Source organism: Ammodytes marinus, assembly GCF_949987685.1.
Source record: "Ammodytes marinus genome assembly, chromosome: 6".
NCBI classification, from domain to species: domain Eukaryota; kingdom Metazoa; phylum Chordata; class Actinopteri; order Uranoscopiformes; family Ammodytidae; genus Ammodytes; species Ammodytes marinus.
Window position 1 is genome coordinate 27,624,913 of NC_137235.1, and position 27,178 is coordinate 27,652,090.

The following is a 27,178-nucleotide window of genomic DNA, read 5'->3' on the forward strand; positions in this document are numbered from 1 at the left end:
TAGAGACAGTTTATACACTGGTTACTCAGATGCAGCTCTGCACACGCCCACTACCTTGTAATTGAAGAGAAATGTCCGACAGAGTGTTAGGGCCACTTTGAGGGAAAAATAAATATATAAGAAACGAGAAAAGAGCCATATTATGAGAATGAAGTGGTAGTTTTAAGGCTGTTATTTAAGAAAAGTAATGTAGTCTTTTCCCCGGCATACAAATGAGGAACATGGAGCATCTTGTGAAGTTCTAGGCCACTTCTTTCCCCAATAAGGACAAGTTTAATCTTTTGGAAAATCATAAAAAAAGTGTTCGTAAATTGCCGCGACGTGGACCTAATGCGCTGTCGTCCCACTGAATGTTAAGAATTTGAGAAATGATAACCAAACGCAGTTAAAATCCCTATTGATGAATCTTGGCACTTATTGATCCCCTTAGCCATGAGGCCTTAGCACCTATATCTATGATTATGTGGAGAAAAAAAAATCTAATTCAGCCTTTTTTTTCTCTGTTTTGTTTCCATGTGTTGTTTCCCCTTCTGCCTTAATGTACATCATTCCCCCCTACACACACACACACACACACACACCTACACACACACACACACGCCCCTCGCTCATTCAGACTGCTTCATAACTCGTAGCCTGCAGTCAGGAGAATTAACCATGGAAAGCACAGGAGGGGGCTGGGCCAGGCACAGTCTGCTGCTGCTGCCGATGGAGACCTCGACGGTGTCTGGTCTCACACACACACACACACACACACAGACAGACGCTAGTAGTGGACAGAGCTAACTGACCATGCCTTTAAGCCTATTCATTCACTGACTCACTACGACTCAAAGCAGTGAAAGCAGAGGCTCAAGTGACACTAACATGCTCAGTATTTACATGAGACAGAGGGAAGGATTCGTAACAAAACTCACCACTTCCACACAACTGAAATCAACTCGTACTGTACAAGAACATAATGGATGTAAAGCTTTGTTTTGTTTTGTTTTGTTTCATCTGATGATAACCATGTATTTCCCCCGCTCCATACATTCCTCCCTTCACATTGTACAGTTTCTATGAAAACGCTGGCATGCTGGTGGGGTTGTATATTCTATCATCATTTGTGATTGCTCTTCTCAGTCAATAAAGGGTTTTGCTCAACTTGGGACTTGATTTGATTTAGTTTATTTCAGACATATCCACATACAAAACAAAATGAAAAGCATGGAAATACAATAAACAAAAATTATGTTTTCACAAAAAAACCAAAAAAAAAAAAATGATCTGTGTTGTTGAGATATGCCTGAAAAGGAGCAGGAAGAAGTATACACTTATTTAATCCTACCCCTTTCCTTAAAAAAATTAAAAATCAAAATATTTACTCTTAACGATGGAGTTGTGTGAAAAAGATGCTCTTGTGGTACGGGAAATGAAGTGTTGGGAGCTTGACTCATTAGACTGAAAGTGAGGATATCACTCTGCTTAACTTTGTTTAAACGTGTAATGCTATCGAATAGCTTAAATTGTAACCCAGATATGTAATGAGTGGGACCATTACAGTTTAAACATACACAGCGGCACTACAGAGCCCTCTAGTGGGCAGTGTGTGTCCTTGCTGAATTACGTTTTGCGTTACTTGTCGGACTATAAAGAGATATGGGTGGATGACGTGATGTGGCATTGTTTGTGTCCAAGCGTCCAACACATTTAAAAAAATAAAATGTATCAAAAAAAATTCTTACGTGGTTCAGACCATGTTGCTTTACATAGACACACTGAACATTAATGTTATAGGCTACATCACTCACATTTTCACAGTTTTCAACCAAACTAGAAAAAGCTCATATGGTGTGACTGTCCCTACCACATTTCACACATTTTAAACTTGAATAAAACTAAGAAAAACAAATGCAAATCTTCTCAAAAGTACAGAATGATCTTACAGATGTCTATTTGAGAGGTAGTTCTTTTCAAAGTCCAGGTACAATATTTTGAATTAGCCATGATGATAAATTAGATTTTGTCTGAGAAATCAATGTCATATGGTGTGACACCAAATTGTGATATTTAAATGTGTAATTGCTCGGACATCTTTGGGTGGAGAGTTCCCTGTTTGATCAGGAAGTACAGAAAACATCTCAGAAGGACCAAGGAAGGGTCCCAAGGCATGCTGGCTGTTGTAATTTTTTGCATTAATCAAATATTTTCTGCAATCCCAATTCCGTACCAATTCTCAGTGTCTTTTAGTGTGACACTTTTTACATATAAATGACAAAGATAAATACCTTTTTTGTCATTACTACATTTATATCTAGGCCTATGTTGTCAGATTACAGTTGGAATGCTGATAGCATGCTATCATAAAATGACATAGCAAAAAATGGTCTGAAAATGCATGAAACCGCATATGGTGTGACTCCATATCTGGTGTGACGCTAAATCATAGTGTGACGCTAAATCATATACTGTGACAGGCTTTTCCTCTCACACCATATGCTCCATTTGTCACACTATATGATATAAAGTGTATTTTCTTACACGTACAATGATTATTCACCTGAGTTAACACGTTATTCTTGTATGTTATAGCTTACAACTCATATAAATGTATGCTTTTTATTTTTTTTTAACTTTTTTGGTCCATAATCACATGAAAAAAGGCGACTACTTGTACATTACTACTGTTGTTCTTCTGAGTACTGGATACTCACTCAACCCCAATACCTACCTACTTGAATGGTGTCAAAATATCAAATTATTAATAGAAAATCTATTGAAATGTGGTGTGGTTCATTCAATGATGGGACTATATCATTTGGTGTGACTTTGAGAAATGATGAAGATAAAAAGGCTTTATAATTTATTTATTCAGTGATTAATTATAAAATCTCACTGGAACACATAGAAAATACTATAAGCTATACTGACGAGTAGTTTTGTTAGATTTATAACAGGATATAATGGAATTGGAATAATCTAAATTACACCAAAAATGTATGACAAATGTCTTACATTGGGCGATGATTAAGAAAAATAATGCAAAATGTAATGTTTTTGTACAAGGAAATGCTGAATCTCAATAAAGATAAGATGAAGAATTGTGATTAAACCAGCATATTTGATCTACAATCTTGTCCCTGATGTCCTAAGACAGCTTTTTGGTCTTGCCCATGATGGAGTTGGAGTTTTATTTATTGATTCTGTGGACAGGTGTCTTTTATACAGGTAACAAGTTGAGACAGGTGTGTTTTATAGAGGAAACTAGTTGAGATTAGAATACTTTTTTAAAGCACAAGGACTAATCTGTGGCAGCCAGAATTCTTTATAATTGTAGGGGATCAAATACTTTTTTCACTCAATGAAATGCAAAATATATATATTTTTTTTTATGTGATTTTCTGGATTTTCTTTTTGATATTCTGTGTTAAAATAAACCTAACTTTAGAATCATAGACCGTTCATTTCTCTGTAAGTGGGCAAACTTACAAAATCAGTGAGGGATAAAATACTTAATTCCTCCACTGTATGTCATCCACCCATATGTATAATAAGCTATAATAGTAGCTGTAATAATTTCTATAATAGTTGTACTGTTAAAAATACAGTTTTGCAACTCAAAAGATAATGTATAAAAAAGTATTCAGTAAAACATACAAACAGAGCCTTTATACTTTATGCCCGTACTGTATTTTATTCTTAACAGTGGATGTTTACCAAAGCAAAATAGAAATAGGACTTAGAAATGTATATCGAAAGGCACATCATCAAAATACATTTTGACATGCACATTTATTTCTTTAAAATTGGAGTAAACATTCAAGAGCTGACCCATCTGGCCTGTCTGTTTTAAAAAGAACAGCTGTCCGTCACAGGGTGAAATACTTAAGCTTAGGGGGTCGTTGCTTTCAGGAGCGTCCAATCACAATGGCAGAGTCAAATTGCTACTGACTAACACAGTACTAAGGCTAGAGCATGCGTTCTCCTAAACCTCTTGAAAGATCTGGCGTTTGTAACAAACTTTTTTTCTGTAAAAATCCCTCTGAACATGGTCTGCACCCAACATCCATGATTAGCACCCACAACTCTCCATCTTGTTTTCTTTACAGCAGACGGTGCACCACGGCTACACCTTAACATCAGACGGCCCCTGTACATAAATATACATATTAAATATACATTCAGAGGAGCAGGGAGAAGCGAGCATGCACATTTTGGTCCACCTTTTACAGCGGTCAGCCAGAACAGAAAGCATCGACCCAAGACTCGTCCTGAGAAACAACACTGACCACAAAAGAACATGCAAAAATTGAAGGGTTGGTTTTTGGCACATTGAAATCTTTTTTTTTTTAAATGCTTTTATCTAGTAACCATCCCCTACACCTGACTGGCATTTTTCTTATGTCGACCTCTTCAGAGATCAACAAAGCTATATCTAAAACGTTACTGTGAGCTCACACTGTGCATGGCTTTAAGTCTCCCGATACAGATTGTATACAAAGTATCCGAGGAGCAAAGCACATTTTAAAATATTCCAGTTCAAAAAATACAATAAAAACTCAATATAAAAGTGGATGTGAACAGGAATGTCCCGCACAGTCCACAGGAGGTGCAGTTCAGCTTGTTATACAGTAGATCTGCCAAAACATAAAAAGGCCCCAAACACAGGCTTATAACCCTGAAATCTATACACTGGTCCAGTTAGCGCTGAATGTGCTGTGCAGGTTGTGGATGCTGTCGTCTCCCCTCCTGGTTTGTGGCGTCTGAGTTGGGCAAATGAAGAATGTAATACTTTTGTATGATCCCGTGGAGGTTTTTATGAAGGTTCATCTAGACAGTTTGCTGATGACTCGAATGAGGGCGGCGTTCTCATCCTTCAGCCTCTGGTTGTCAGATCTGAGGTCCCCAAGAACCTACGAAGAAAATCAGGAAATATTTGAGTATGTAGCTTTAAAAGTGGAGTCAGCCATTCCGCTTAAAAAAAACGTACAGTGTTAATAACAGGCTCTGTAAACAGGTATGTAAACGAAGAGGGCCTACCGGAGTTTACAGAGCATTGGATTTTCTTTTCAGCCGAACAGTACGGACAGGTAGTGGATCGTTAAGGGATATTCATTTATTTTCACAGAAAGTGATTTTGACAACACGCGCTCTCACAAATCACATACTCCACCTTCAACACAGTTACAGTCCTCTGCAGCTCATCTATTTATCCAAACTCAATGGGCTGTTGCACTTAGCATCTCACTAGCTTGGTAGCTTTTTTTTTTTAGAATGGCTTCAATGACTGCAGCACTGAACAGGTGTGATACATGATGAAGTTATCTTAAAGGTTTGCCTCACTATGGTGATTCAGAAGAACAGAGGAAGGCATTATTAAGATGTTTGTCATAATCAGTCTATTATGAAACATTTTAGATGTAATACCATGACATTAGATGTGTCAATGTTGCCTTTGTCTGACCACACATGGTGAAATATGGGAGATTATTATTGTATTTGTCTGAATTGTGTGAAAACCTGGTACAGCAGCGTCTGCAGCTCTTTCATACAATGACCTTTAGTGGCATTATTGTGATTGCCGTCGGGCACAGGAAACAGGTTTAGGGTAAACCACAGGCTAAATATAAGCCTGAAGAAGGTTGTAGGGTTGAGAAACATGTAACAATTTTTCTCCAGACAACAACACAGGTTTAAATCCATCTTAACCTCTAAACCACAGCTAGGCAAATTACCAGCAACGCCCTGTAGGCTACATTAAACCTGAGCACTTATCAGGCTAAAAACCTGTTTAAGGTATTAGGTATTAGCTGAAGTGTACATGTATAATCAAGGTGGCGAACATAGATAGGCCACAGTACATTTTGGGGAGGTGATGGAACTATTGAACAGTGTCGGAGTCAGCAATAGCTTTGGCTCCAGGTGTGTATCAAAATCTGCTTTCGAACTAAATATCAATTGTTTGCTCATATTTCCTTATAGACAGTAAGTTGATACTATTAAATCCAATACGAATTATTTCTCCACCTCAAAGCAGCATTTTGTGTGCAACTGTTACACTCACAATAACCTTTGTGAATAGAGCGTCACATGTTTACAGTAAAGTTAAACCAGGACAATAAGTCATCAGTGTTGAAGTGAACATGTGTACCTTCAGCTCATCCTCCAGTTCAGCTGCTTTCCTCTGGAGGGACAACTTCTCCTGTGAATGAAGGTTGAAGATATTTGAATGTTTCAGACACCTTGGATTCATACTGGACTACACAGTAGAGCTGTTTACATGTAGTCCTTCTGAAGTCTTACATCTTATCACGCCTTAGAAAATGGAAAGTATATGTAGCGGAAACATCATTCTTCACACTTAATCAGTTTTCAAACAAACATCTTGTGTTCTTGGATGGAAAATAAATGTTGTGTTTCATTTGTCTGTCACAGAATAATGTGTACTGTATATATTAGTGTTGTTGTAGGCAGAAGAGGAAATATGCTTCTGGAAGAACAGACACAGATCAAAAGCAGACTCACAAATCTCTCCAGTTCCAGCAGGGCCGGCCTGAGTATGCTGCTCTCCTGACTCTGCCAAAGAGACAACACAGTTTTTGATTGACACATTGCATACAGAAGAGCTGAACTGCTGCAGTGAAGGACAACTGAAACAGAAGTTATTGTTGTTATTTGAAAACTAACATATCCACCACACTCTGCTAAAAAACATAGAGTAATCATATTTCCTTTGGATGCTCTGGTTTACAAACTTGCAGTGTTTGTTTAAGTGGCTGAGGAACTTTCAGTTTTTGTTCATTCTAGCACCCCCTTGTGGCCAAACATGGTAGGGTTTTTACAACACCAGCGCCTTCTGTTCTAAAGATTTTTGCTAGCGTGCGCCGGCTTCGTGTGCATTTGTTTTTGAAGCGAGTGAAAGAGACGGCATGATGCATCATAATGAGAACATTTATTTATATGTGACTATGTCAGATTAATGATGGTAATATCATGATGGGGAAGAAAAGTAAAGGTTGATTTAGTACAGTTCATAAACACAGGAGGATCCTGTCTGCCTGCTGTGAAACCATTTATAAAAGTTCCTAGGAGACCGGACCCTTCCAAAGGTATTAATAATAACTATATACAAATAGCATTGCTTTTTCTAATGGTCTTGCTTATAATCACTCATCAGAGGATAATGAGACTGTTTTATAAACATTTAAAAGTTCATCAAAAGTTGCTTTGGGATGTTCTAGTTTCACACGGTCTTCTATAGTATTTATGTCTGAGTCAGAGAAACGTCAGCACCCACACAGCATCCGTCTGTTGATCATGTAACACACAAACACGTACACACACACAAACAAAGGAGTAAAACCTGCCCAACCTGTTTGAGCCGCTCCAGCTCCACTTTGTTTTGACTGAGCATCAGCTCCATCTCCTGCAGCTTCTCCTTCAGAGACATGTTGTCCTGCAGCTCCTTGAAGTACAGCTAGATGAACACACACACACACACACACACACACACACACACACACACACACACACACACACACACACACACACACACACACACACACACACACACACACACACACACACAGACACACACACACAGACACAAACGAGCTTCAGAATACAAAACCCTGAAGACAATAGCTTCATATGTGTGGGTGGAAATAGTTGGGTTGCTGCTACAGGTTTTGTTCCTTTTCTCTCTAGCCCGTTGGGTGTCATTCCTGTCCTGGTTTGTCTGGTCTAGATTCTAGATATTACATAAAACTATCTTTCAGACCTCAGGCGGGTTTTTCACGAATGCGAGAGCTTTTAAATCGTCAATGACTTCAATGAGGTTTGGACACGTACCGTTCTGTAATCAGCTGATGAATCTTCATGTGGACTCTCACTGTAGAGACACAAGAGGGAGAGAGAGTTAAAAGACAATCCTCCACACCAACACAGTGCTATACATTTACAAAGCGGGAAAGGTACATTTTGGTCATGTAAATAAAACTAACATTATGGTGCCTACAACGGACAAAGCAGCAGGTGCACACACACACACACACACACACACACACACACACACAGAGAAAAAAATATTTTCTCACCCTGCAGCCATTATATTAGCCCTCGAAAAAATAACAAGTCTCAACATATCCATACCCATTAAATCCAAATTAATTTCTCTTTTTTTTTGAAAGGACAGAACAGAAAGATAGAAACACATTCACATCCAAAACAAGTTCAAAACCAAGAGATACTGTTTGGATGTGGCTGCTCGTCGTGCAATGTGTAAAATTACAGAAAAAAAACTGAAGAAAAAAAGTGAAGGCTTGAAACCAAACACACCTGGATGTGCTGTTACTGTACGAGTCGTCCAAATCCGCATCCTCGTCTTCATTCTGAAACACAGAAGAGCATGGTCAGTTGTCATCACAGCTTCCAGTCCGCAAAATGATCGTCTTTTGAAAAACTTGGCGGTGTGCCCAAAATGCGATTTCTCTGTTTTTTCAATACGAGTCATGTTCTTTCTGAAAACCTGTATTCAAAAACTAGTCAGATTTCTTAACCATGCCCCCTCATTACCATTAACTTAGCACTACCTCCACCTGTGATAAGCACAACCCCAGATCCCCCTGAATCCAACTGGCAGTTAGATTCAACCCGGTAGTTCAATTCAGGGCCAATGTTTTTTACCTCTGCACCGGGCTGAACGATCCCAGTGGAGCGTCTCTCCTTCCTCCCTCTCCTCCTCTCCTTCACTCCCAGACGCTTCTCTCCATCCACCTCCACCAACTTCACCGGGTCTGTATCTACAACACACAGGAAAAACACGTCTGAAGGGCTTTGGATTGAGAAAAACATCTAATGCTGGGCTTACACTACACGACTTTTCACGCGATTTGACAGTCGCAGACCATCTTCAAATGTCGGACTGAAATCACAGAAGTCGTGCTGGAGTTGTGGCGCACGCACATAATCTGTAAGGTGGTCTTCCGACCCGATTTCAGCCAGTCTTCTCCCCGTCTTGACGTTCCGACATTATCAAACATGTTTGATATTATCGTTAGTCTTAAGGGGTTGGCTCAAGCGAAATGACGTAAACACTGTCACACTCTCGCATGCACCAAGCACGACGCAGGAGGAGCGGCATTAGTCGCAACCTGTGTCCGCCTGTGCAGGGACTTATTTCGGACACTTTTTCCTTGAAGCCTCGGCTGGAGAACCAGGCTGACAGCCGATCAACCTTAACACTTTACCGTCAAATACAGGGTTAGGAGTTAAAGTTATTGGGGGACGAGATCAGCAAATAAAGATGGTCAAATAACTAAAGGAAGTCCCCCGCTCAGAATATTGAATGAACCTTTTTTTAATTAAATAATCACTATCGCGTTTGTGGAAATAATATTAATCTCAAAAGGAATCTAGTTGTAGTCTTGCAATATGAGACCCCCTTTCTTTTCAAAATCTCAGTTTGTGACTGAAAACTAATGACTAGTTGTCTTCAGGTGTGAGTTGATTGTCTTTAGATGTAAGAGGGTTTTAGTCTTCAGTCTTTTCAAAGTCTTTTAAAAGTCCTCTAGTGTAAGTTGCAGCATCAACGATTCAGTCAGCTATTTTATTTATTTATTTTCGTAAAAATCTGTGAATATCTCCTCACGATCCAGCTCCTGTGCGTACTGTGTGGGCACTGAAGAAAAAAAATCCAGCGATAATACACAGCCTGTAAACGGGCATGTTGCTGGCTATGGTGGGTCCGATGGTTACATAGCCTTTGTTTACATAACAGTTTACAGAGCCTCGGCTAAGTATTTTGTTTTCAGCTTACTCACAGGATTGACAGGTAGCGGATCGTGAGGAGATATTCACTGATTCTCACAGAAGGTGAGTGTGACAACAAGCATTCTCCAGAATTGCTGACTCCACCTTTTAACACTAACAAAAAGCTGTTTTGGGCATTTACCTTTTTTCAGCTTGTTCCAGTTTAATAACTGGCCTGATGGAATTATTGGGTTCAACAGGCCGATTTATCTAAACATGATGGTGTCAGTCAGATATGTTTACCAGCACAGAAAACAAGGGTGGAGTGAGGGAGTTGTGTCCTTTCAAGACGTATAAAACCCCACCACAAAACGAGCACATGCAGAAGTAGCCCAAGTGTGAAAAAACCTCATTTCCTGAAGAGCACGCCACCCAATATCTACATCATTTTCTTATTTGTAGATCTTGTATTACAGTAAACAGAAGTGAGACTCCACCTACATGGTGTGACTGGAAAACAGGCCCCTGTAATCTTTTTTTTTTATCATTTTTGATAAGGATCCCTTACATGTGGCAACCAAGAATTCTAAGTCAGGTATGTACTAAGCGAAACATAAAAAAAAAAAAAATTAGTAGTATGAATAGCACAGTGACAATGCTTCGTAAGGAAACATGGTTTTGTTTTCCACCTAAACTTATTACAAGGAATTGTTTAGACACTTGTCCTATACAGCCGCTCCATCAACAGAGGAAAGAGTGGTGACTTTTGTAGCCCTTCCTCCCCCGCTCACTCACCCCTTTCAGCAGGCGTCACAGTTACAATGGGGCTGACGGGCTGGATGTTTCGATTCTCTGCTTCTTTCAGGTCGGTCAGAGTGACACCCTGTATCAGCAAAGAGGGGGAAACACAAGAACCAATCAGAGTCTTTCGTTACCATGCATTCAGAACAACAGTTTCTGGGTGAAAATGTGCCACTTCTCCATTGTGAGTGAACAATGCAATTGATGAAGCACTTGATCTGTTCCTTAAGTCTGGGTGCAGAATTTAAATCCGGTTAACAACATCGTTACTCAAAGAAAATGATTCACTCCATTCCTAACTGTGTTCAGGCAGGTAAGCGGTCCTCCTGTATTATCACATGCTAATCTGTTTGCTCAAATGTTTGGGGGGGAAAAAAAACAGCGCCTGCAGTGCTAACACACATTAGAGAGCTTGTCAAACCAGTCAAGAAAAGGTGACATGTTTTTTTTTTCTTTTTTTTTTAAGAAGTCATATGTTTGAATATCTATGTAAATGACTGGTCAGGCATCGTAATGTTGTGGTCTCATGGTGTGAATTTTGATACAGGGAACGATTTTTTATGTTGATTAAATGCAAAAGGGGAAACCAAAAAAATACAAAATATCGTATCTTACTTTGGGTGCATTGTTTTTTCAAGGCCTGCCAATAAATACAATGAAGAGGAAGAACACCAGAGATTGAACAAATAGCTGCACGCCCATATTTTTCTCTCAACCAAAGATTCACTCGTGCCAAGGCGATTACACACGGAGGTTTATCTCTATTCTGTCGACCAATCAACGGACTGCAGTGTGTAGCTCCATCTTTTTGGGACGGCTTGGTACCACAACGAAAGGGTGACACAAATAGGTACAACATGGTTCACATATTTTGGTACCCTTTCCAACATTTAACCGTGGAAACGCAACTAAATAATAAATAAGTAATAGATACACTCTCTCAATCTCAAAAACTCAATGGGGTGGGGGCAAAAGCCGAGAGGCTGCAGCAACTACAATTGACACAATGTTTTGGTATACATTCTTTTTAGATTTTCTTCAGAGGAATGCTGTGTATACAACATAAACATTGCTGCTGTAGAAACAAAACTCCGGTTCTACTTTCGTTTTGTTTACAGTAATAAAAAAAGGCAATAAGGGAATGGATAGGACCAGTAGTATTGTAAAATGAAAAAAAAACCATCCCCATCAGCAGTACCTGTGTGGAGCGGCGGGACTGTCTCATCAGCCGAGAGCGAGCTTTCCTCTGAGACTCAGACTCTTCGTCTCTGACTGGAGCCTGGAACCTGAACACATCGACATCCACACAAACTAAATACGGTATAACACATACAGCAAAGACTCAAACATGAACTGGTGCTGAATTCAAATACTTGTTGCGCTCCTGTTTTAAACCAGCGTTTGTGTCTTACTTGCGGCGGTCAGCATTAGGAGTGTTGGGGCTCTCGGCGGTGGCCTCCCTGGTCTGTGGAGTGGGTTGGACTCTGGCTGTGCGGTTGGCCTTGTCCTGCTCCTTTTCCTCCTCATCTTTCTCCTCCGGTGTCTGAACCATGTGGGGGGAATATGTCATTTAGAAGTATAGACATAAGGCTTTTTAGTTGACATGCTTTAATCCGTTCCAAAGGCCTTTGCACCTGGAGTTTCAACATATGTCAGTGGTGTGTCTTACATGTCAATTTAAATGCAGGTTGTGTGTGCATGTGTAAACTGATGAGAGCATTCCAATAGAAATACATACACAGACTTCCGAATTGTTTGTAATTGTTGGTTTTGGAATTGCACTCACACTAGTCATTCTGGCATTTTTTTTCCATAATTCCTGATATGTATAGTGTTGTTCTTGATCATTCTTAGAATCATATGTGTAAGAAAACTATTGGATTTAAAGAAAATATGTAAATTAAAAAAATAAATTATAAAGAAAACTCTTAATCTCATCCCAAACAACAACTGAGTACATACGCAACAGCAATGAATGATTTATTCTTTAAAAAAATGTCTTTACCACTTTAATTGAGTTGTAAGGACATCATCTTTGCTGGAGCAAATCAGATCAGGTCATGTACAATGTCGTAAATGTTCAGAGCCAGTAATGCACTGTTATGATGAACATCAATTCAATATTTGCAATTTTCTACAATTAGCAAAAGATAAATGATTGCCTTAATTATCAAGTTAGCTTTCATTAGTCACATTGACTCGTGTATATCAGGTGAGCATTAATGCTTTTTTTGGTTTAATGTCAAAGATGTTTTATCAAATTTAGATTTTTCCATCCATATATACCTTGTCTGCTGGGCTAACTGAGGGCGTGGTCCCACTGTCAGCGTCTGGACTGGACACAGTGGAGCTTTCTGTGGGGAAAAAAAGAACCGGCATCTTTTGGATTAGCACAATGACACAGATTTGAATAGTATGTAGTAGTTCCAGTCAAACTGTCAACACTGAGGCGTTTACCGGGACTACTCTCTTTCTCTTCACTCAGGTCCAGGCCTCCTGAAACCCCTCTCTCTTTAGACTGGTCCTGGACGTTCATCTTTTCTTTGCTGCTCATCCTGCACACTGAGGTCCTGGAAGACATGGAAAAAAAGAGACGGACGTTTGTAACATTTTAAACCTGATGACATGGCACCTCTCTTCTTGCTATTTGTCACAATGAAAGAAGGTAGTATGAAAATCTGTCCAGAATCGGTTCTTTTTCGGTTAAACTGTATATAGAGGTGTTAATTGGAGTAAGGTATCTTCCAATTTCAGAGAAACCTGGAAGGAATAATACACATTTTATTGGAAGAATGTAATGTGTAATTCAGGGTTAGTTGGAGATGGATACTAACCTCCGCTTTTTGCTTTGTGCCGTTGCAGCGATGACGCCTGGTTGGTTTTGCTTGTCCAATATTGACTGTTCATCATAACACCACGGGGGAGAGAAGGAGAGCAATCAGTCATCCTCTAAATCACATAAAGTAAATGACTACAGTAGCAGGTAAACCCAAACCAGTTCTTACATTTTTCTGCTTCTGTGCTAACTCCTCCAGGAGCTCCTCAACACTTTCATCAGCGACATCAAACGGGGTCTGACCCTACCAAGAGGACACAACAAGACTACAATTAAGTATGAAAATTGAAAACTAAGATTCAAAACAGGGTGTTTACAAAACATATTCTGTCTAAATCTTAAATTACATAATTTATCCAAAGCGACTTCCAATGCGTGCATTCAACCATAAAGGTACAAAACCCAGAACCGCAAGAATAAATTGTTTATCCTTTAAATGAAAGAACATGTTAATCATAATAGTATATCTAATTGTCAGAAGTATGATGTAATAAGAAGGGAGTGTTTGTGAGCCTCACCGCGTTGCTTCGGAGCTCCATATTGCACAGCTGATCGGCCAAAATGCGACAGGCCTCCCCCTGACCCCAGTGTGCTGCTGCGTGGAGAGGCGTCCAGCCATCAAAGTCTATAGCCGACACATCCAGTCCACACTGACACAGTATCCTGAACAACACAATAATAATAATAATAATACATTTTATTTATATAGCGCTCTTCTCTCACTCAGACCGCAACAGCAAGGTGACAACAGCACAACTGCATCAGACATGCATAAGACTAATTATAGAGAATCTTGAATAAGAAAATAGAAAAAAAAAGTATACAATCAAGCAAGGCTTACTTGAGGGCCTCTAGGTAACCCTTGGCAGCAGCCACATGCAGTGGGCTGGCCCCGGTCCTGGGGTGTCGTACATCAGGAGGTGGACCCTCATTGAGCCAGCTCCGGGCGTCTGTCATCATCTGCTCCTCCTCCAGTGACTTTGCTGCTTCCAAGTCCACGCCTGGACACAAATAAATATGTGAAATCCATGCACACATAAGGCACACACATCCAGGGTCCATTCCACTAAAGCCAGTCAGGGCACACTCGCACTAACATAAGCCAAGTTGCCCCATACCATGCCTGAGCACGACTGCCCCCGATTTGTTTTTTTAAATGTCTGTATGGACGTACTGGATCACTGGGGAACAGTCTCATATAATTTGACGTCAGAATAGCCGTCTATGCACATGCTTGTGTCGGCTCATTAGCATCTGTCCCGTGCCCAGGCACACCTCTACCAACTGTGTCGGAGCAGAGGAAATGTACCGTGTTTGAGTACAGAACGGAGCATTCACACTGGTCAAACCAACTAGACTTTAGGGGGCAAACAGTACATGCTCTGGAAATAAACTCACACACATTTGCCCATCATTTAGCCCAAAAAAATGATGCAATTCCCTACTGAAAGGGCTGTTTAGTGAAAGAACAGCACTCACCCAGTCTCACAGTGTATTCCAGAAGAAGAGACTCAGTGGTTTCATCTAGAGCAATGTCCAGGGGAACGTCCCCATCACAGTTCACAGCAGAGAGAGACGCGCCTTGCTGCAAAAGGAAACTGAAGAAAAAAAAAACACATGGACTGGAGTGAGAATAGATTTAAATGCAGAAAAGGTTTATTAAAGGCGCACTCTGTAACTTTGTGTCAGGGAAGTGAAGATTTTTTCTAAGTTATATTCTCATGACATCGTTTAGAGCAGCAGGGACCACAGTTATGTTTATGAACATATTCTAGCCCTACGGTTTGAGGTTCCAGGTACCTCAAAATAATGAATTTTGATTTATAATGATAGATTATTGAATACTAAGAATTACATGTAGAGTAAATATGTTTTGTTGAATAACTGTGGGCTCTGCAAATGTAAACAAATCCACGTCCCTTGAAACTGCAAAGTGCACCTTTTAAGTCTACACTAGGACAGAGCAAAATTAATCTTAACATATTTTTCCGTGTTTGGGATGCCAATACAGTCAATGTTTAATGCACAAACAAAAATGCCACTATTCTTAGACAAGGGGAAAAAAAGCATCAATTGTTAAATCGTTTGAGTGCCAGCAAGCCCACTCGTGCTTTGGCCGACTTGTTGTCCTGCCAACCACGACAACAATGTTAGTATTGTCGAAATTCAGAAATACTCTGGCAGGCATGCATTCTGAAGTCTCCACAGTGGCAAAAGAGTACTGTACAACACAGCTGTTACACTGCTTTATTCTGTTAACCGTAGAGACATCTATATTCTACCCACTCTGCTATGTCAGGGTAGCCACAGGAGGCGGCCACGTGCAGCGGCGTCCATCCCTCACTGTCCACCTGGTTGACGTCGGTGCCGTGCTCCACCAGGAAGGACACCATCTCCATGCTGCCGTCTATGCAGGCCTGGGAAGAACAAAGGAAAACAAAATAATGTTTTAGTTTAGCTTCATTCACACGTCATCATCTTATCATTGAGGAATCATTTTATGATACACTTAATGTCAATGCAGGATTCGTGAAATGGCGAACCCCAAATGAAGGGAGGGGGCCCAATAACGTTGAACGTATAGAAGAATACACAAGTCATTTAGCACATGCAATGTTCCTCATTCAACTTGGCACTAGGGTTGGGTATCAGCTTTCGATATGTTTTTGGCACTGACCAAAATGCCTTCTAGTATAATACCAAACGTCAATACCTTAGAGGTTATATAATATATCTCATAAACGTCAGTGAGCCAATAGGCATGCAGCATGCTCGATGTCCCAGGATGTAAAAGTGCTGTTGATTGGCTCTGCCGGAGCATCCAGGAAAAATGTACATTAGGTCACAACCTGGGTTACACAGTATTAGTGAGCCTCACTTGTGTTGATTTGTTACTTGTATATTTGTACCATTTTGACACACAAATAAACAATTCATAATAATAATTCATTACGACTTAGACCTTTTCATTTTGCACAGCAAACTATTTACATTGATTCATAGTCATGTTTACTTTATGCTGGTATATTTTGTTAGAGCTGCAGACAGTGGCTCGGGAGTTCAGGCATTTGTGGCAATCTGAAGGCTGTTAGTTCAATTTCACCTTATTTAAAGTTTAATTTATAGATATTATGTAAAATGCAAAGGAGCTCAAGCATAAGACCAAAAAGGTAGCGTTCAGGAACTGGTATCTAAGTCAAGGTATCCGTATTTTTGTCTATATTGGACATTTTATAACGATACCCAGCCCTACTTACTTGGCATCAACTGCTAACTTAATTCAAAGTGTATGAAGGAGAAGTGCCTCACCTGGTGGAGAGCAGTGATCCCGTCTGCATTGGAACAGTTGACTATCTCTTCCACGTCGTCCCCTTTGCTCATCTTGAGTTCTCTGGCCTCCTTCAGCATCATCCTGGCCTCCTCCGTGTCCCCGCTGGCACAGGCCGCCAGGAACTCTGCGGCTCGGTCAAACCTCACCCGCTTCCTTAAGACAGACAAATACAGGCAGCTGGATGACTTCACTGCTTAGCTGGTACAGTTGCTTTGACAATTTAAAAAGATAGAACGTGCCACTGCCTTGTATCACTAGTTTGTTTCAATCCCAAAAAATAAAAAAAAATAAAACATCTTTACCACACAGAGGTTGTTAGCCAGTAAGGCTACTTTTTGTCAAAATCAGTGAATATCTCCTGCCTGTCCGTACTGTGTGTGTGCTCTGAAAAATAATATGGTGTAGTGTTAATACACAGCCTTGGCTCCGTAAACAGGCATGTTGCTAGCTACGGTGGGTCCCTCCCTTTGCTTACAAACCCTTTGTTTATATACCAGTATACAGTGCCTAGGCTGTGTATTTATTTACACTAGATTTTTAGAGAACACACAGTATGGACAGGTATTGGAACGTGAGGAGACGATATTCCCTGATTGTTACAACAAGCGTTCTCCAGAATCACTGACTCCACCTTTAATTTCCTCAAATAGCAGTGGGCACTGTGGATTTTTGCAAATAATACCCACACAGGTATGAATGATGTATCTCTTGGGAACTAACGCCAGAAGCGGATTTGGTATGCTGGTGATTGTTTAACGCAGCAGGACAGTGTATGTGGGAGCAACTCAAAATAAACCTCACTGGTCATGTTACTAAAGAAACATGTCACCAAGAGCAACAGTGTGGCTCTCTGATGTGTTTGTACATCTACGGAAAGACATACAGTCAGGTGGACCAGGCTTTGAATTCACAGGCTCTACTTGCTGTAGGATCAGTTCATGGATGTGTTTTTTTTATTTTTGGTCTTCGTGATTGATTTATTGCAAATAACAAACTCTTGTAAGTTTTCTAACATGGTATTTTCTGAAGCCAAACTGAAGCCTTTTATGTTGTCACACTAATGTTCCTCAGTGTCAGTGAGGGTCTACTCGTGACAAATCTTTGCTAATGTGTGTAATGTTGGATGTTTTTTCCACCAGCATTTATACTATTAACATTAGCATAGCATTTGTGTTAAGAAGACCTGCAATTGATAGCACCTACTGTGGGTACAAATATGGAACAAATATGGTCACTGCAACACGTTGTACTATGTCAGTCCCAGAAGAACCATGATATGATGACAATAGGTGGACAGTGAATTAGCAAATAGAACCAGATACAAATACAGTCTCAGGGCTAGTGGACAAGTAGACCCTCACCAAGACTGATAGTAGGTGTGCTAGCTAGCTAACACAAACATAACAAAGTTGTGGCCTAAGAAATGACAATTGACTAATGACAGTTTCAGCCAAAAACGGAACCGTTTGAACTTCATTCAAAGGTAAACGTTATTCAACAGCTCGAAGGTCAGTGTAATGTATTATGCGAAGATGTTTCTGAGATGTTGTCCACCCCTCTGTTCAAGCCCACGCACTACATTCCTCTTTTGGCATACCTTCAGATGTTGAGGCTGAGCTGTAGCTGTTAGCTTGTTTATTGTACAAACCCGTATGACTGGAGACGTCTCCTTACCGTCGTTTGAATAGAGGGCTTTCATATCTTCCTTCAGAGCTTAGCTGCTCGCTCGGCGGGTCGCAGTGCTCGGCCTCCGGCTTCCTCGCTCCGTTTTCGGCGTCGCCCCGCCACCTCCGCCGGGGCACGGCCGACGCTTTGTTGGTGCAGGACTCGGCCCAGCGCTTCAACTGCTCCCGCCGCCTGGTCCTCGCCGAGTCCCCCATTCTTTATCCGAGGTGGACTGTGTTTTTAAAAATGGAAAATTCAATGGGGCAGGCAGGGAAAGACACACCCTCCATGTGTACACTTTCACTTCCTGGTTCTTTGCTGTGGCTCTTGGATGTGGAGGAGGAAGCCCTCAGCCTGTGTTCGTGTTGGCGACGGGCGCGCGCGCAAAGCTGCTCAGGCTTGTTTGTGTGACGTCAGCGGTGTGGCGCTGTTCAGTAGTAGAGCCCAGAGGGGAAACACTCCACTGGCCCAACGCCTGGCTTTTGTTCACACACACTTCCTGTTATTGTGCTTCTTCTGAGTCTATGGCAAGCTTTGTGTTTAAATATGGACCACAATCAAGTCAAATATATCTTCCAATACTTATTCAGAAATTTATAGGACCACTAGGACGGTTGGAAACATTTTCTGGCACCTTTTATAGCACCTAGCTGCCAACATGCCAGTTTACAGAGCCTAGGCTGTGTATTGACACAAGATTCTTACAGCACACACACACACACACACACACACACACACACACACACACAGTACGGACAGGTAGTGAATCGTGTGGAGATATTTCCTAATTTTGACAACAAGCGTTCTCCAGAATCGCTGACAGCACCTTTAATTTCCTAAAATAGATGAGCACTGTGGATTATGGATTTCTTGGGGACTATTGCCAGCTGCTTATTTGGTAAGATGGTGATTATTTAATGCAACTGTGTGGCTCACATTTGTCTGTACATTTATGGAAAGACCCTTTAATGTTTAGTACAACATTTATTAATACATATTTTGATCAGTAATAGGTAATTGAAAAGAAAAACTGTTTGGTTCCCAGCTTGTGAAAAACCTTTTTGGCTGTTGACTTAAATGATAAAGTCAAAAGCCTTTATTTATTTTAACCCTTTCATGCATGAATTATGATATCCTTAGTCTGGATTTTTTTCTCAAGTGATTTTATTCTTCTGTAGGCATGAAAAGAAAAAATATAACTTCATTTTTTTTAAAATACACATTTTTCAGAGAGTTTTACACATGTCCACTCGGGTTTTGACTTCTCAACTTTGCACTTATTTATTTAACAAAACAGTAAAAAAAAGTATATATTATCTGAAAACTATAAAATAATATATATTTTCAATGCCTGTTCACATATATTAACATATTCCAATCCCTCAATCTAATGGAAAAGCGTGGAATAATTTTTTCAATCAAAATTTTCTATAAAAATAACAGATAACTTTTTTCTTGGTTTTCCAATTTCTCTTTTTCTTTTTTTTCTACTGACTTGTACATCACTTCATCAAAGTATTTTAATATGAAAATTGGTATCATAGTGACACCAACTGTTTTACACATAATGGAATAGTCTGGAAAAAATAAATCAACATAAATCAATTGATTTAAAACCAAAAAGTTACAGCAAAGTAAGCTTTTTCATGCACAACACATCTGCAGTCATAGCATTTATTGGAGTCCATGATGCATGATGTCCAATTTAGTGGACAGGTGATTAAACATAATTTCCTCCCAATGTAAAATCAATAATTGGACATTTTAACAACTATATGACTCCTAAGATGTTACTTGATGTTGCCACATTTTTTTTTACCTGCCAGAGTCTGCTATTTTTGAAGTATTTACAGGATATTCCTGAGCTGCTCAACTTTTCTGCTCCCTGTCGGCCATCTTGGTTTTGACTAATTGTGGCTGCTCTTACAATGGTTGGCCACTGGTTGGCAATGCATTGGATGACACACAAGAGTCCACTGTAGTGGCTGATATGCAACTAGGTGATCTACACCCATGCATATTCAAGAAAACAGCTTTTGAATAGCTGTCCACTGTAGTGACCACTATGCGTGAAAGGGTTAAGTCAAGTTATTAATGACCACAAGTTCACTTTCTAGTAAGTCTTGGGACTCCAGGCTTCTCACTATCTAATAAGTCAAAAGTTAACAAGTTAAGTAACAACTTAAAGCTTACTCTAAATAAAGCACATAAGCCTGTAGTTGTAAATATTAAGAGGTGTCATTCCAAATTCTCTGCAGCTATAGTTTCAATGTCAGAGCTCAAACAATCCATTGGAGGGTCTTTACTGAAGAAGGATGAATATCAGCCAGTTTGGGACTTTTTAAAACCTGGCAACCCAGACTTTTTTCAAGCTGATTTACAGAGCAGTTAATGATTAATTAACAAAGCCCATGCATTAGTCAAGCCATTAGTTACAGCGTGTAGTGTTTATAAATGGTGCCCTATTGGAGACAGGGACTAGGCCTACTATTAAAAGGGTGTGATTGTCGAATTTGAAGCCTTAAGCTCTAATATATTAAGCGCAGCCAGGCATGTATGTGCAAGTGTTCCTCCTCCCCATATGGAGACAGCCAAGAACAGCCAGAGATAAAAATGTGCAGCAAATACTGTATTGATTTATTTCAAAAGGTGACATATATGCAACTTTTTGGCCTTTAGAAAGCGGGGCGCAAACCTACACTTTTCTCGGCATGTCTCCATCTGCTAGCACTGCTGATCTTGATGGGATGTTGCAATGGCTTCTAGCCTGATGCTGAGATAACCAGTATTCACTACGGATGTCCAATAAGTTATTTAAAGCAATTGCTGATGTTTATCTCGTTTGCTTCACGATGAGTTGGTCTTTTCCCCATAGTTGGGTGTTGCAATTTTCTTTCATCTGTGCATAGTTATCACACTGCTGCTGGCCATGAAAAGTGTCTGCATCACTGGTGTAAGGCCAATTTTAGGAAGCAGGCAGGTATAGGCTTGTATGCACCGTGCCACAGATTAAAACTATTACACATAACATACCTCATTTATTGCAAAATTGTAACGCAAATGCGAGATCTAAAATGTAGTTTTTAATGCACAGCCTGTGGGTTTGCAGGTCTACAGCAAGTCAGGTATGTTAGCAATTGGTTGTTGCTCTGGTCTGAGAATCAGCCTTGGTTCAAACAATCAATGTTAGGCCTATGGTGCCAACTCTGAGGTAGCATGTCAACATTACAACATGGACACAGGGTCAAATTCCACACCACATTTTTCCTGGGGCTCTCTGTGCTCATTACTAAACTCTGTCGTCTGGTGAACGCCAGAAAAAAAGGAGAGACTTTTGAAAGTAAGTGAATTTCTTAGTATGATTTATTTGTGCTGTTCCCATCTTGTACTAGACAAGTATGAACCCATTTGTGTTTTGTTATGTGCAGGTTTGACTGAAGGAATGATCAAAGTGAAGCATACACAGACAGTAGATAGATGTCAAATTAAATCAAGGAAGACCTGATGTGTTGTGTTGAGGAGAACAGCTTTAATGTTCCTGGTCACAGATCATATAAGTCAGTGTGGGAGGGATAAATATAATTCTTTCTAAAGATATTCCCTCATTAGTTGATTTGATCATGGTGGTGGAGAGCTACGTCTTCTATCTGCTACCTGTCCGTACTGTGTGTGCACTGAACAAAATACAGGGTTGATACAAAGCCTAGGCTTTTATACATGGTAATGTTGCTAGCAACGTGGGCCCCCTTTGTTTACACAGCCATTGTTAACTTACCATGTCAATTTACAGAGCCTAGGCCTTGTATTATCACCAAATTTCTGTTCCGTACAGGTAGCAGGTTGTGAAGAGATACTCACTGATTTTGACAACAAGCATTCTACAGAATTGCTGACTCCACCTTTACGTTTTTTCTATTCATTGATTTTATGTCCTCTTGTGATTTCTTTAAGAATCATGGTAGTGAGGCTCTATAATATATAACCCTTTTTGATGTGTTTGTATCTGCCATTCAAGCATAAAGTATTTCACCTGGTAATATGCTTTTGTGATCTTGAAGCCTTTGCTTTGCTACAGCTCCTCCCTCTCTCTACTAGCAAAGGAACAATGGGAATCTATTTTAAATCATTTATTTTAATTGCCATATACTACGTCACAAAATCATGGCCCACTATATTTTCTGCATCGCAATGTTATTGTGAGAGAAGTTCACCCCTAACATTGTCAGCTACCACGCTCTTGTTTCCTCTATTTGACCCCCGTTTCAGAATGTCCCCTCCCTCGCTCCAAACAGCCCACTCCCTCCCGGCTCACGCTCTGACCCGGCTGGCCCGAGAGTGGCTGTCAGAGGACACACCCAACTTTGACCCAGCTGGAGTGTGTGTGGGCTCAGTGGAGGTGGAGGCCAGGCTACTGTGTAAAACTCCACACAGCGTCCTGGCAGGGAGACCCTTCTTCACTGCTGTGTTCTCTGAGGTGGGCTGCACAGTGGACTGGGTCTACCAGGAGGGAGCAGACATCGGTATACACATTGCACACATTCTTCTATACTGTATAACACCAAGATATTAGATTGGATAGAGTGGTCTAATAGGCTATACCATGTGAAAGGAGTCCATTGAGGCATTAAAGAAAAAATGGGTGAGAAAGTCATGCTTCTGAATACAAGAATATGAGGATTGATGTTCTCAATATACATTCACTTCATACGTTCAAACACACAATCAGGACAGAGTTACCATCTGTTTCCAAATGGATATGAGATATGAAATATGTAAATCGATGCATCATTAATTTTTCAAACATTTGGTGGTAATAGGGCTGTTATGTCGCCTATAATGGAAGAAGATTATGGCCAATTGTGTGAAAATATAGTCAGAATTCAGAATTTTGAGCATGAAGTCAGAACTCAAGTAAGCTTTGCACAGGTGGCCCTTATCTTCATCCATAGAAAGGTAATCTACTTAGCTTTTTACATTTTGAGCGGCCTCCCAGTCAAACCACAAAAAACCACAGCGCACCATAGAAGCACAAACCATACTTCCTTTTCACTGGGCTTTCTTATTTAAAAGCATTAATTTTTTATGATCACTGGCCATTTTGATCCATTTGATGTCCATCCTCCAATGTAATCTTGCTCACTTGTACAGGTCCGGGGGCCATCACGCTGACTGCCGTAGTGAGGGGCCCAGCGAGGAGCCTCCTTCTGGGGGAAAGGCCTGCTCTCAACTGCCTGGCCCGGGCCTCTGGTATCGCCACCCGCTGCTCTCAGCTCCAGGCCATGGCCACAGAGGGGGGCTGGCACGGAGAAGTGGCCGGCACACGTAAGACCACCCCGGGCTTCCGTCTGGTGGAGAAGTATGCCATGCTGGTTGGAGGCGTGTCCATGCACAGACAGGACCTGAGTGGAATGGTGATGCTCAAGGACAACCATGTATGGGCATCAGGAAGTATCACACAGGTGGGCAGCAACAATATACCACGAATCCAGTAAAAAATAAATAAAGCATGGGCCATGTATGCATTAGCAGTCCCTTTTTATTTTTTAAATATATTAAAAAAATATATACTACATTTCCTGGTGGTCCATCCACTATTTGATGAGAAATTCAGTACCAAGCATGTCCTTACCTAAATGAGAATCCATCCAACCACTTGCCATCCCTAGAGCCACAATGAACGACAGCAAGTTTACATTTCAACAATAAGATATTCAATCATTCATAGAATTCAAATTAGTATGTCCATTCTTTCCTTCTGTAGGTTCACCAGCATATTACATCATTTATAACATTGGAGTATCTTACTTTGAAAACCACCTATCTGACTGTAGCTATCAACGTACCAGTTTACAAAGTCCAGGCTTTCTTTTAACACACAGTATGGACAGGCAGCCGATTGTGAGTAGATATTCACAAATTTTGACAAAAAGAGATTTTGACAGCAAACATATTGAAAACAGACAAACTACAGAGGCAGGAAATTTTACTGAAGGACTTGAACAAAGTCTGACAGCTGAGACTGAGACTGAGTGACTGTGGTAGGCTCAGGTGTGCTTACAACACGTTCAACCTAAAACATAAGAAAGACCCCCTATCTATTCCCTATAGGCCGTGAAAGCTGCGCGCTCAGTGTGTGGCTTCAGCAGTAAGATTGAGGTGGAGTGCCGCTCTGCAGAGGAGGGCAGAGAGGCAGCCAGAGCAGGAGCAGACATCGTTATGCTGGACAACTTTAAAACTCAGGTGGGGAACTCAAGCCCACGTCATTTCTCATTTTTCACTGAGACATAGCAGGCAAAAACATTGTTCTTTTAAGCACTGGTCAATTTTGAGATTTTTCTCTAGTTTGCTTCCAAAACATGTCTCCTTTTACACTAGTATAAATCAAAGGTCAAAAGTGTACATTACATTGTCATTTTTTATATATAAAATGAAAAAAAGTCTGAATCCAAAATCTGTTCCGTAAAAGCTTTCAACACTTATGTTGGTTGTTAAAATTGAATAGAGATTTTAACTCTGGCTTTATCCAACATCTAGATTTTGGGTTTTTAAAGAGATGCAAACTTACACATGATTAGTTACATATTTTCAAACATGATCAAAACTGTATTACAAACACATTATTGTAAAGTAATCAACTGTCAAAGTTTCATGATTAAACATTTTACCCTATTCAGTGTCTGGCCTTAACCCCCCCCCCCCCCCTGTCTCTCCCCTATAGGAGCTCCATGTTGCAGCTGGTGCACTGAAGGAGGAGTTCCCCACCCTGCTGATAGAAGCCAGTGGAGGAGTGACTCCAGAGAACTTAGCCTTGTATTTCTCCCCACATGTAGACATCATTTCCCTGGGCTGCATAACACAGGGCTGCCCAGTCGTAGACTTTTCTCTCAAGGTTCAGAAACCTGCCGTTCACTCAAGCCATAACCAATAATAATCAGCACAAATAGTATTCACGAATGACACACTATCCATTTCCCCAGAACACAGGTTAAAGCTGTAAGATTGAGACCTCAACAATTTGATGAGGAGAGAAAGGGAATAGAAATTCAACAAATTTTATTTAGCGGTTGTGCAAAGCTAAAAGACTATTTACAGACACAGAATAAAATTATATAGAAGACAAAGTGGGCCGATATAATTGAAGTGACCTTCTGTTATAATGTGTGTGTGTGTGTGTGTGTGTGTGTGTGTGTGTGTGTGTGTGTGTGTGTGTGTGTGTGTGTGTGTGTGTGTGTGTGTGTCATGCATAGTTACTAATATCATCGTACTTGAATTAGTTAAATAAAAATTGCACTCAATAAAAAGTGCAACTATAATTATAGTTTACTATTTGTATTATTAAAAGGGTTTTTACACTTATAATTTTGTCAATTAGACACTGATGGCACGTCACTGTGCCAGTGAAGCACAAGTCTATGTATGTATGGTTACTGAAGTGGAAGTTTAGTTTTTTTAATTTATGCAATTAAATGCAACTGCAATGCCTTCATAGTGTCCTAGCAGTGTTTTAACATAGTTTATTGATCATTATTGCAATTTTTTTCAGTTACAATGTTGTTTTATTAAATCTGATACTTATAGAACATCACTGTATTGTTATTATTTATTTAGGCTTTTTTATTTCTATCAGTAATGTAGAAATAAACGGAATAACCCCGTTCAAGGGGTATTTGGCTGAGAAAATATCTCAAAGGAGGTACATTGAAACAAGTTTATCAGAAACACTTCTCCATATTAGAATTATCATGTATTGTAACATATTATATAACTTTGTATTTAGAGAGTTGAAAGTAGCTCCACTTTGACAAAAATACAATTCTGCTCACATGTCAATGCATCTGTAATGATTATTAATTTTGGCTTATATGTGTACTTTCACTGCTAATAGCTAACTTCCAGTATGTACTTTACTTTAAGCAAAAAGGCAGGATTTCTACTCATTGGACTATTTGTATATTTTGGTATTGCTATTTTTACTCAAGCAAAACTAGTTCAGTACTTGCATAAACGTTAATTCTAAATTGCATAAATTCTAATTGTACTCATCAAGGCACTAGGGTCCTCGCATGTTTCTCACAAGTTTCTCACTTTCTAACAACAACACCTTGATGTGTGCATTACCAGTTTATAGATAAGTGTAAATCCTTCTTATTATCACATGATGTGGGGGTTAACCAGAATGTTTGTGGTTTGGTGTCCCTGGCTAGTTCCAAGAAATTAAATACTACTACTAATTGTTTTGAATTGCAGTTCAACCCATGTTTCTGGTGTGTACAACATCGAAGCCACGGTCTCAAAGGAGAAACAGTTTGAATGTGGTGATCCATTGACAACAGTGATAACAGTATTGATGAGGCACATTTAAGGTGGAGTCAGCCATTCAGAAAAAAGGCAAATTGTCAAAATCCCTTTTTGCCAAAATCAGTGAATATTTCCTCACAACTTGCTTCCAGTCTTTACTGTGTGTGCATTGAAAATAATCTGGTGTTAATACATAGTTTAGGCTCTATAAACCTGTATGTAAACCATTAGGCTCGGACCGGCCCACCATAGCTAGGAATCACTGACTCTATACCTTTAAAAAAACGTACTAACAGTGTAGAACAGACTTGTTTGGATATTTACCTATGACAGAAGCGTTGAGTTTCCTACCGAGTGGGACTTCCCTCTTGCTATTGTTTGCCTCGCACATGAACTTGTTGATGTCCGATGGGTTGCTGATGGAGACCGTGAAGAGAGCTTGTTGATTGTATTGTCTGACCAGGGTTGTGTTTTGAGATTGGTAATCCTTCCACAGGGTGTACTGTATGGGGAAG

At 40.1% G+C, this 27,178-nt stretch overlaps 2 protein-coding genes across 2 annotated transcripts; one reads left to right on the top strand and one right to left on the bottom strand.

Moving 5' to 3' along the window:
* Positions 1–3,184: 3,184 nt before the first annotated feature.
* On the bottom strand, positions 3,185–18,730 carry ppp1r12c (protein phosphatase 1, regulatory subunit 12C). Its single transcript, XM_080030155.1, has 20 exons — positions 18,375–18,730; positions 16,679–16,853; positions 15,656–15,786; positions 14,849–14,967; positions 14,211–14,370; positions 13,888–14,032; positions 13,539–13,613; positions 13,368–13,432; positions 12,991–13,103; positions 12,820–12,887; positions 11,946–12,076; positions 11,732–11,819; positions 10,528–10,615; positions 8,668–8,783; positions 8,320–8,372; positions 7,834–7,873; positions 7,355–7,459; positions 6,508–6,558; positions 6,134–6,184; positions 3,185–4,895 (listed from the first exon to the last, which is right to left on the bottom strand). The coding sequence occupies exons 1-20, from the start codon at positions 18,578–18,580 to the stop codon at positions 4,809–4,811; spliced, it is 2,067 nt and encodes a 688-aa protein (XP_079886281.1). The 5' UTR covers positions 18,581–18,730; the 3' UTR covers positions 3,185–4,808.
* Positions 18,731–19,160: 430 nt separating this feature from the next.
* Positions 19,161–25,293, top strand: LOC307251515 (nicotinate-nucleotide pyrophosphorylase [carboxylating]-like; the record flags this gene model as incomplete). Its single annotated transcript, XM_080028883.1, has 5 exons — positions 19,161–19,263; positions 22,658–22,885; positions 23,514–23,824; positions 24,474–24,605; positions 25,084–25,293. Exons 1-5 carry the CDS (start codon positions 19,227–19,229, stop codon positions 25,291–25,293), a joined length of 918 nt encoding a protein of 305 aa, XP_079885009.1. The 5' UTR covers positions 19,161–19,226.
* Positions 25,294–27,178: the final 1,885 nt, after the last annotated feature.

Excerpts from the sequence above, each read along its gene's own strand:
- ppp1r12c (XM_080030155.1), bottom strand. The coding sequence starts at position 18,580 with ATGGGGGACTCGGCGAGGACCAGGCGGCGGGAGCAGTTGAAGCGCTGG. Across the intron at positions 16,854-18,374 it reads AGCCCTCTATTCAAACGACG|GAAGCGGGTGAGGTTTGACC; the intron begins GTAAGGAGACGT and ends GTCTGTCTTAAG. Across the intron at positions 13,614-13,887 it reads TGGAGCTCCGAAGCAACGCG|GGTCAGACCCCGTTTGATGT; the intron begins GTGAGGCTCACA and ends TCCTCTTGGTAG.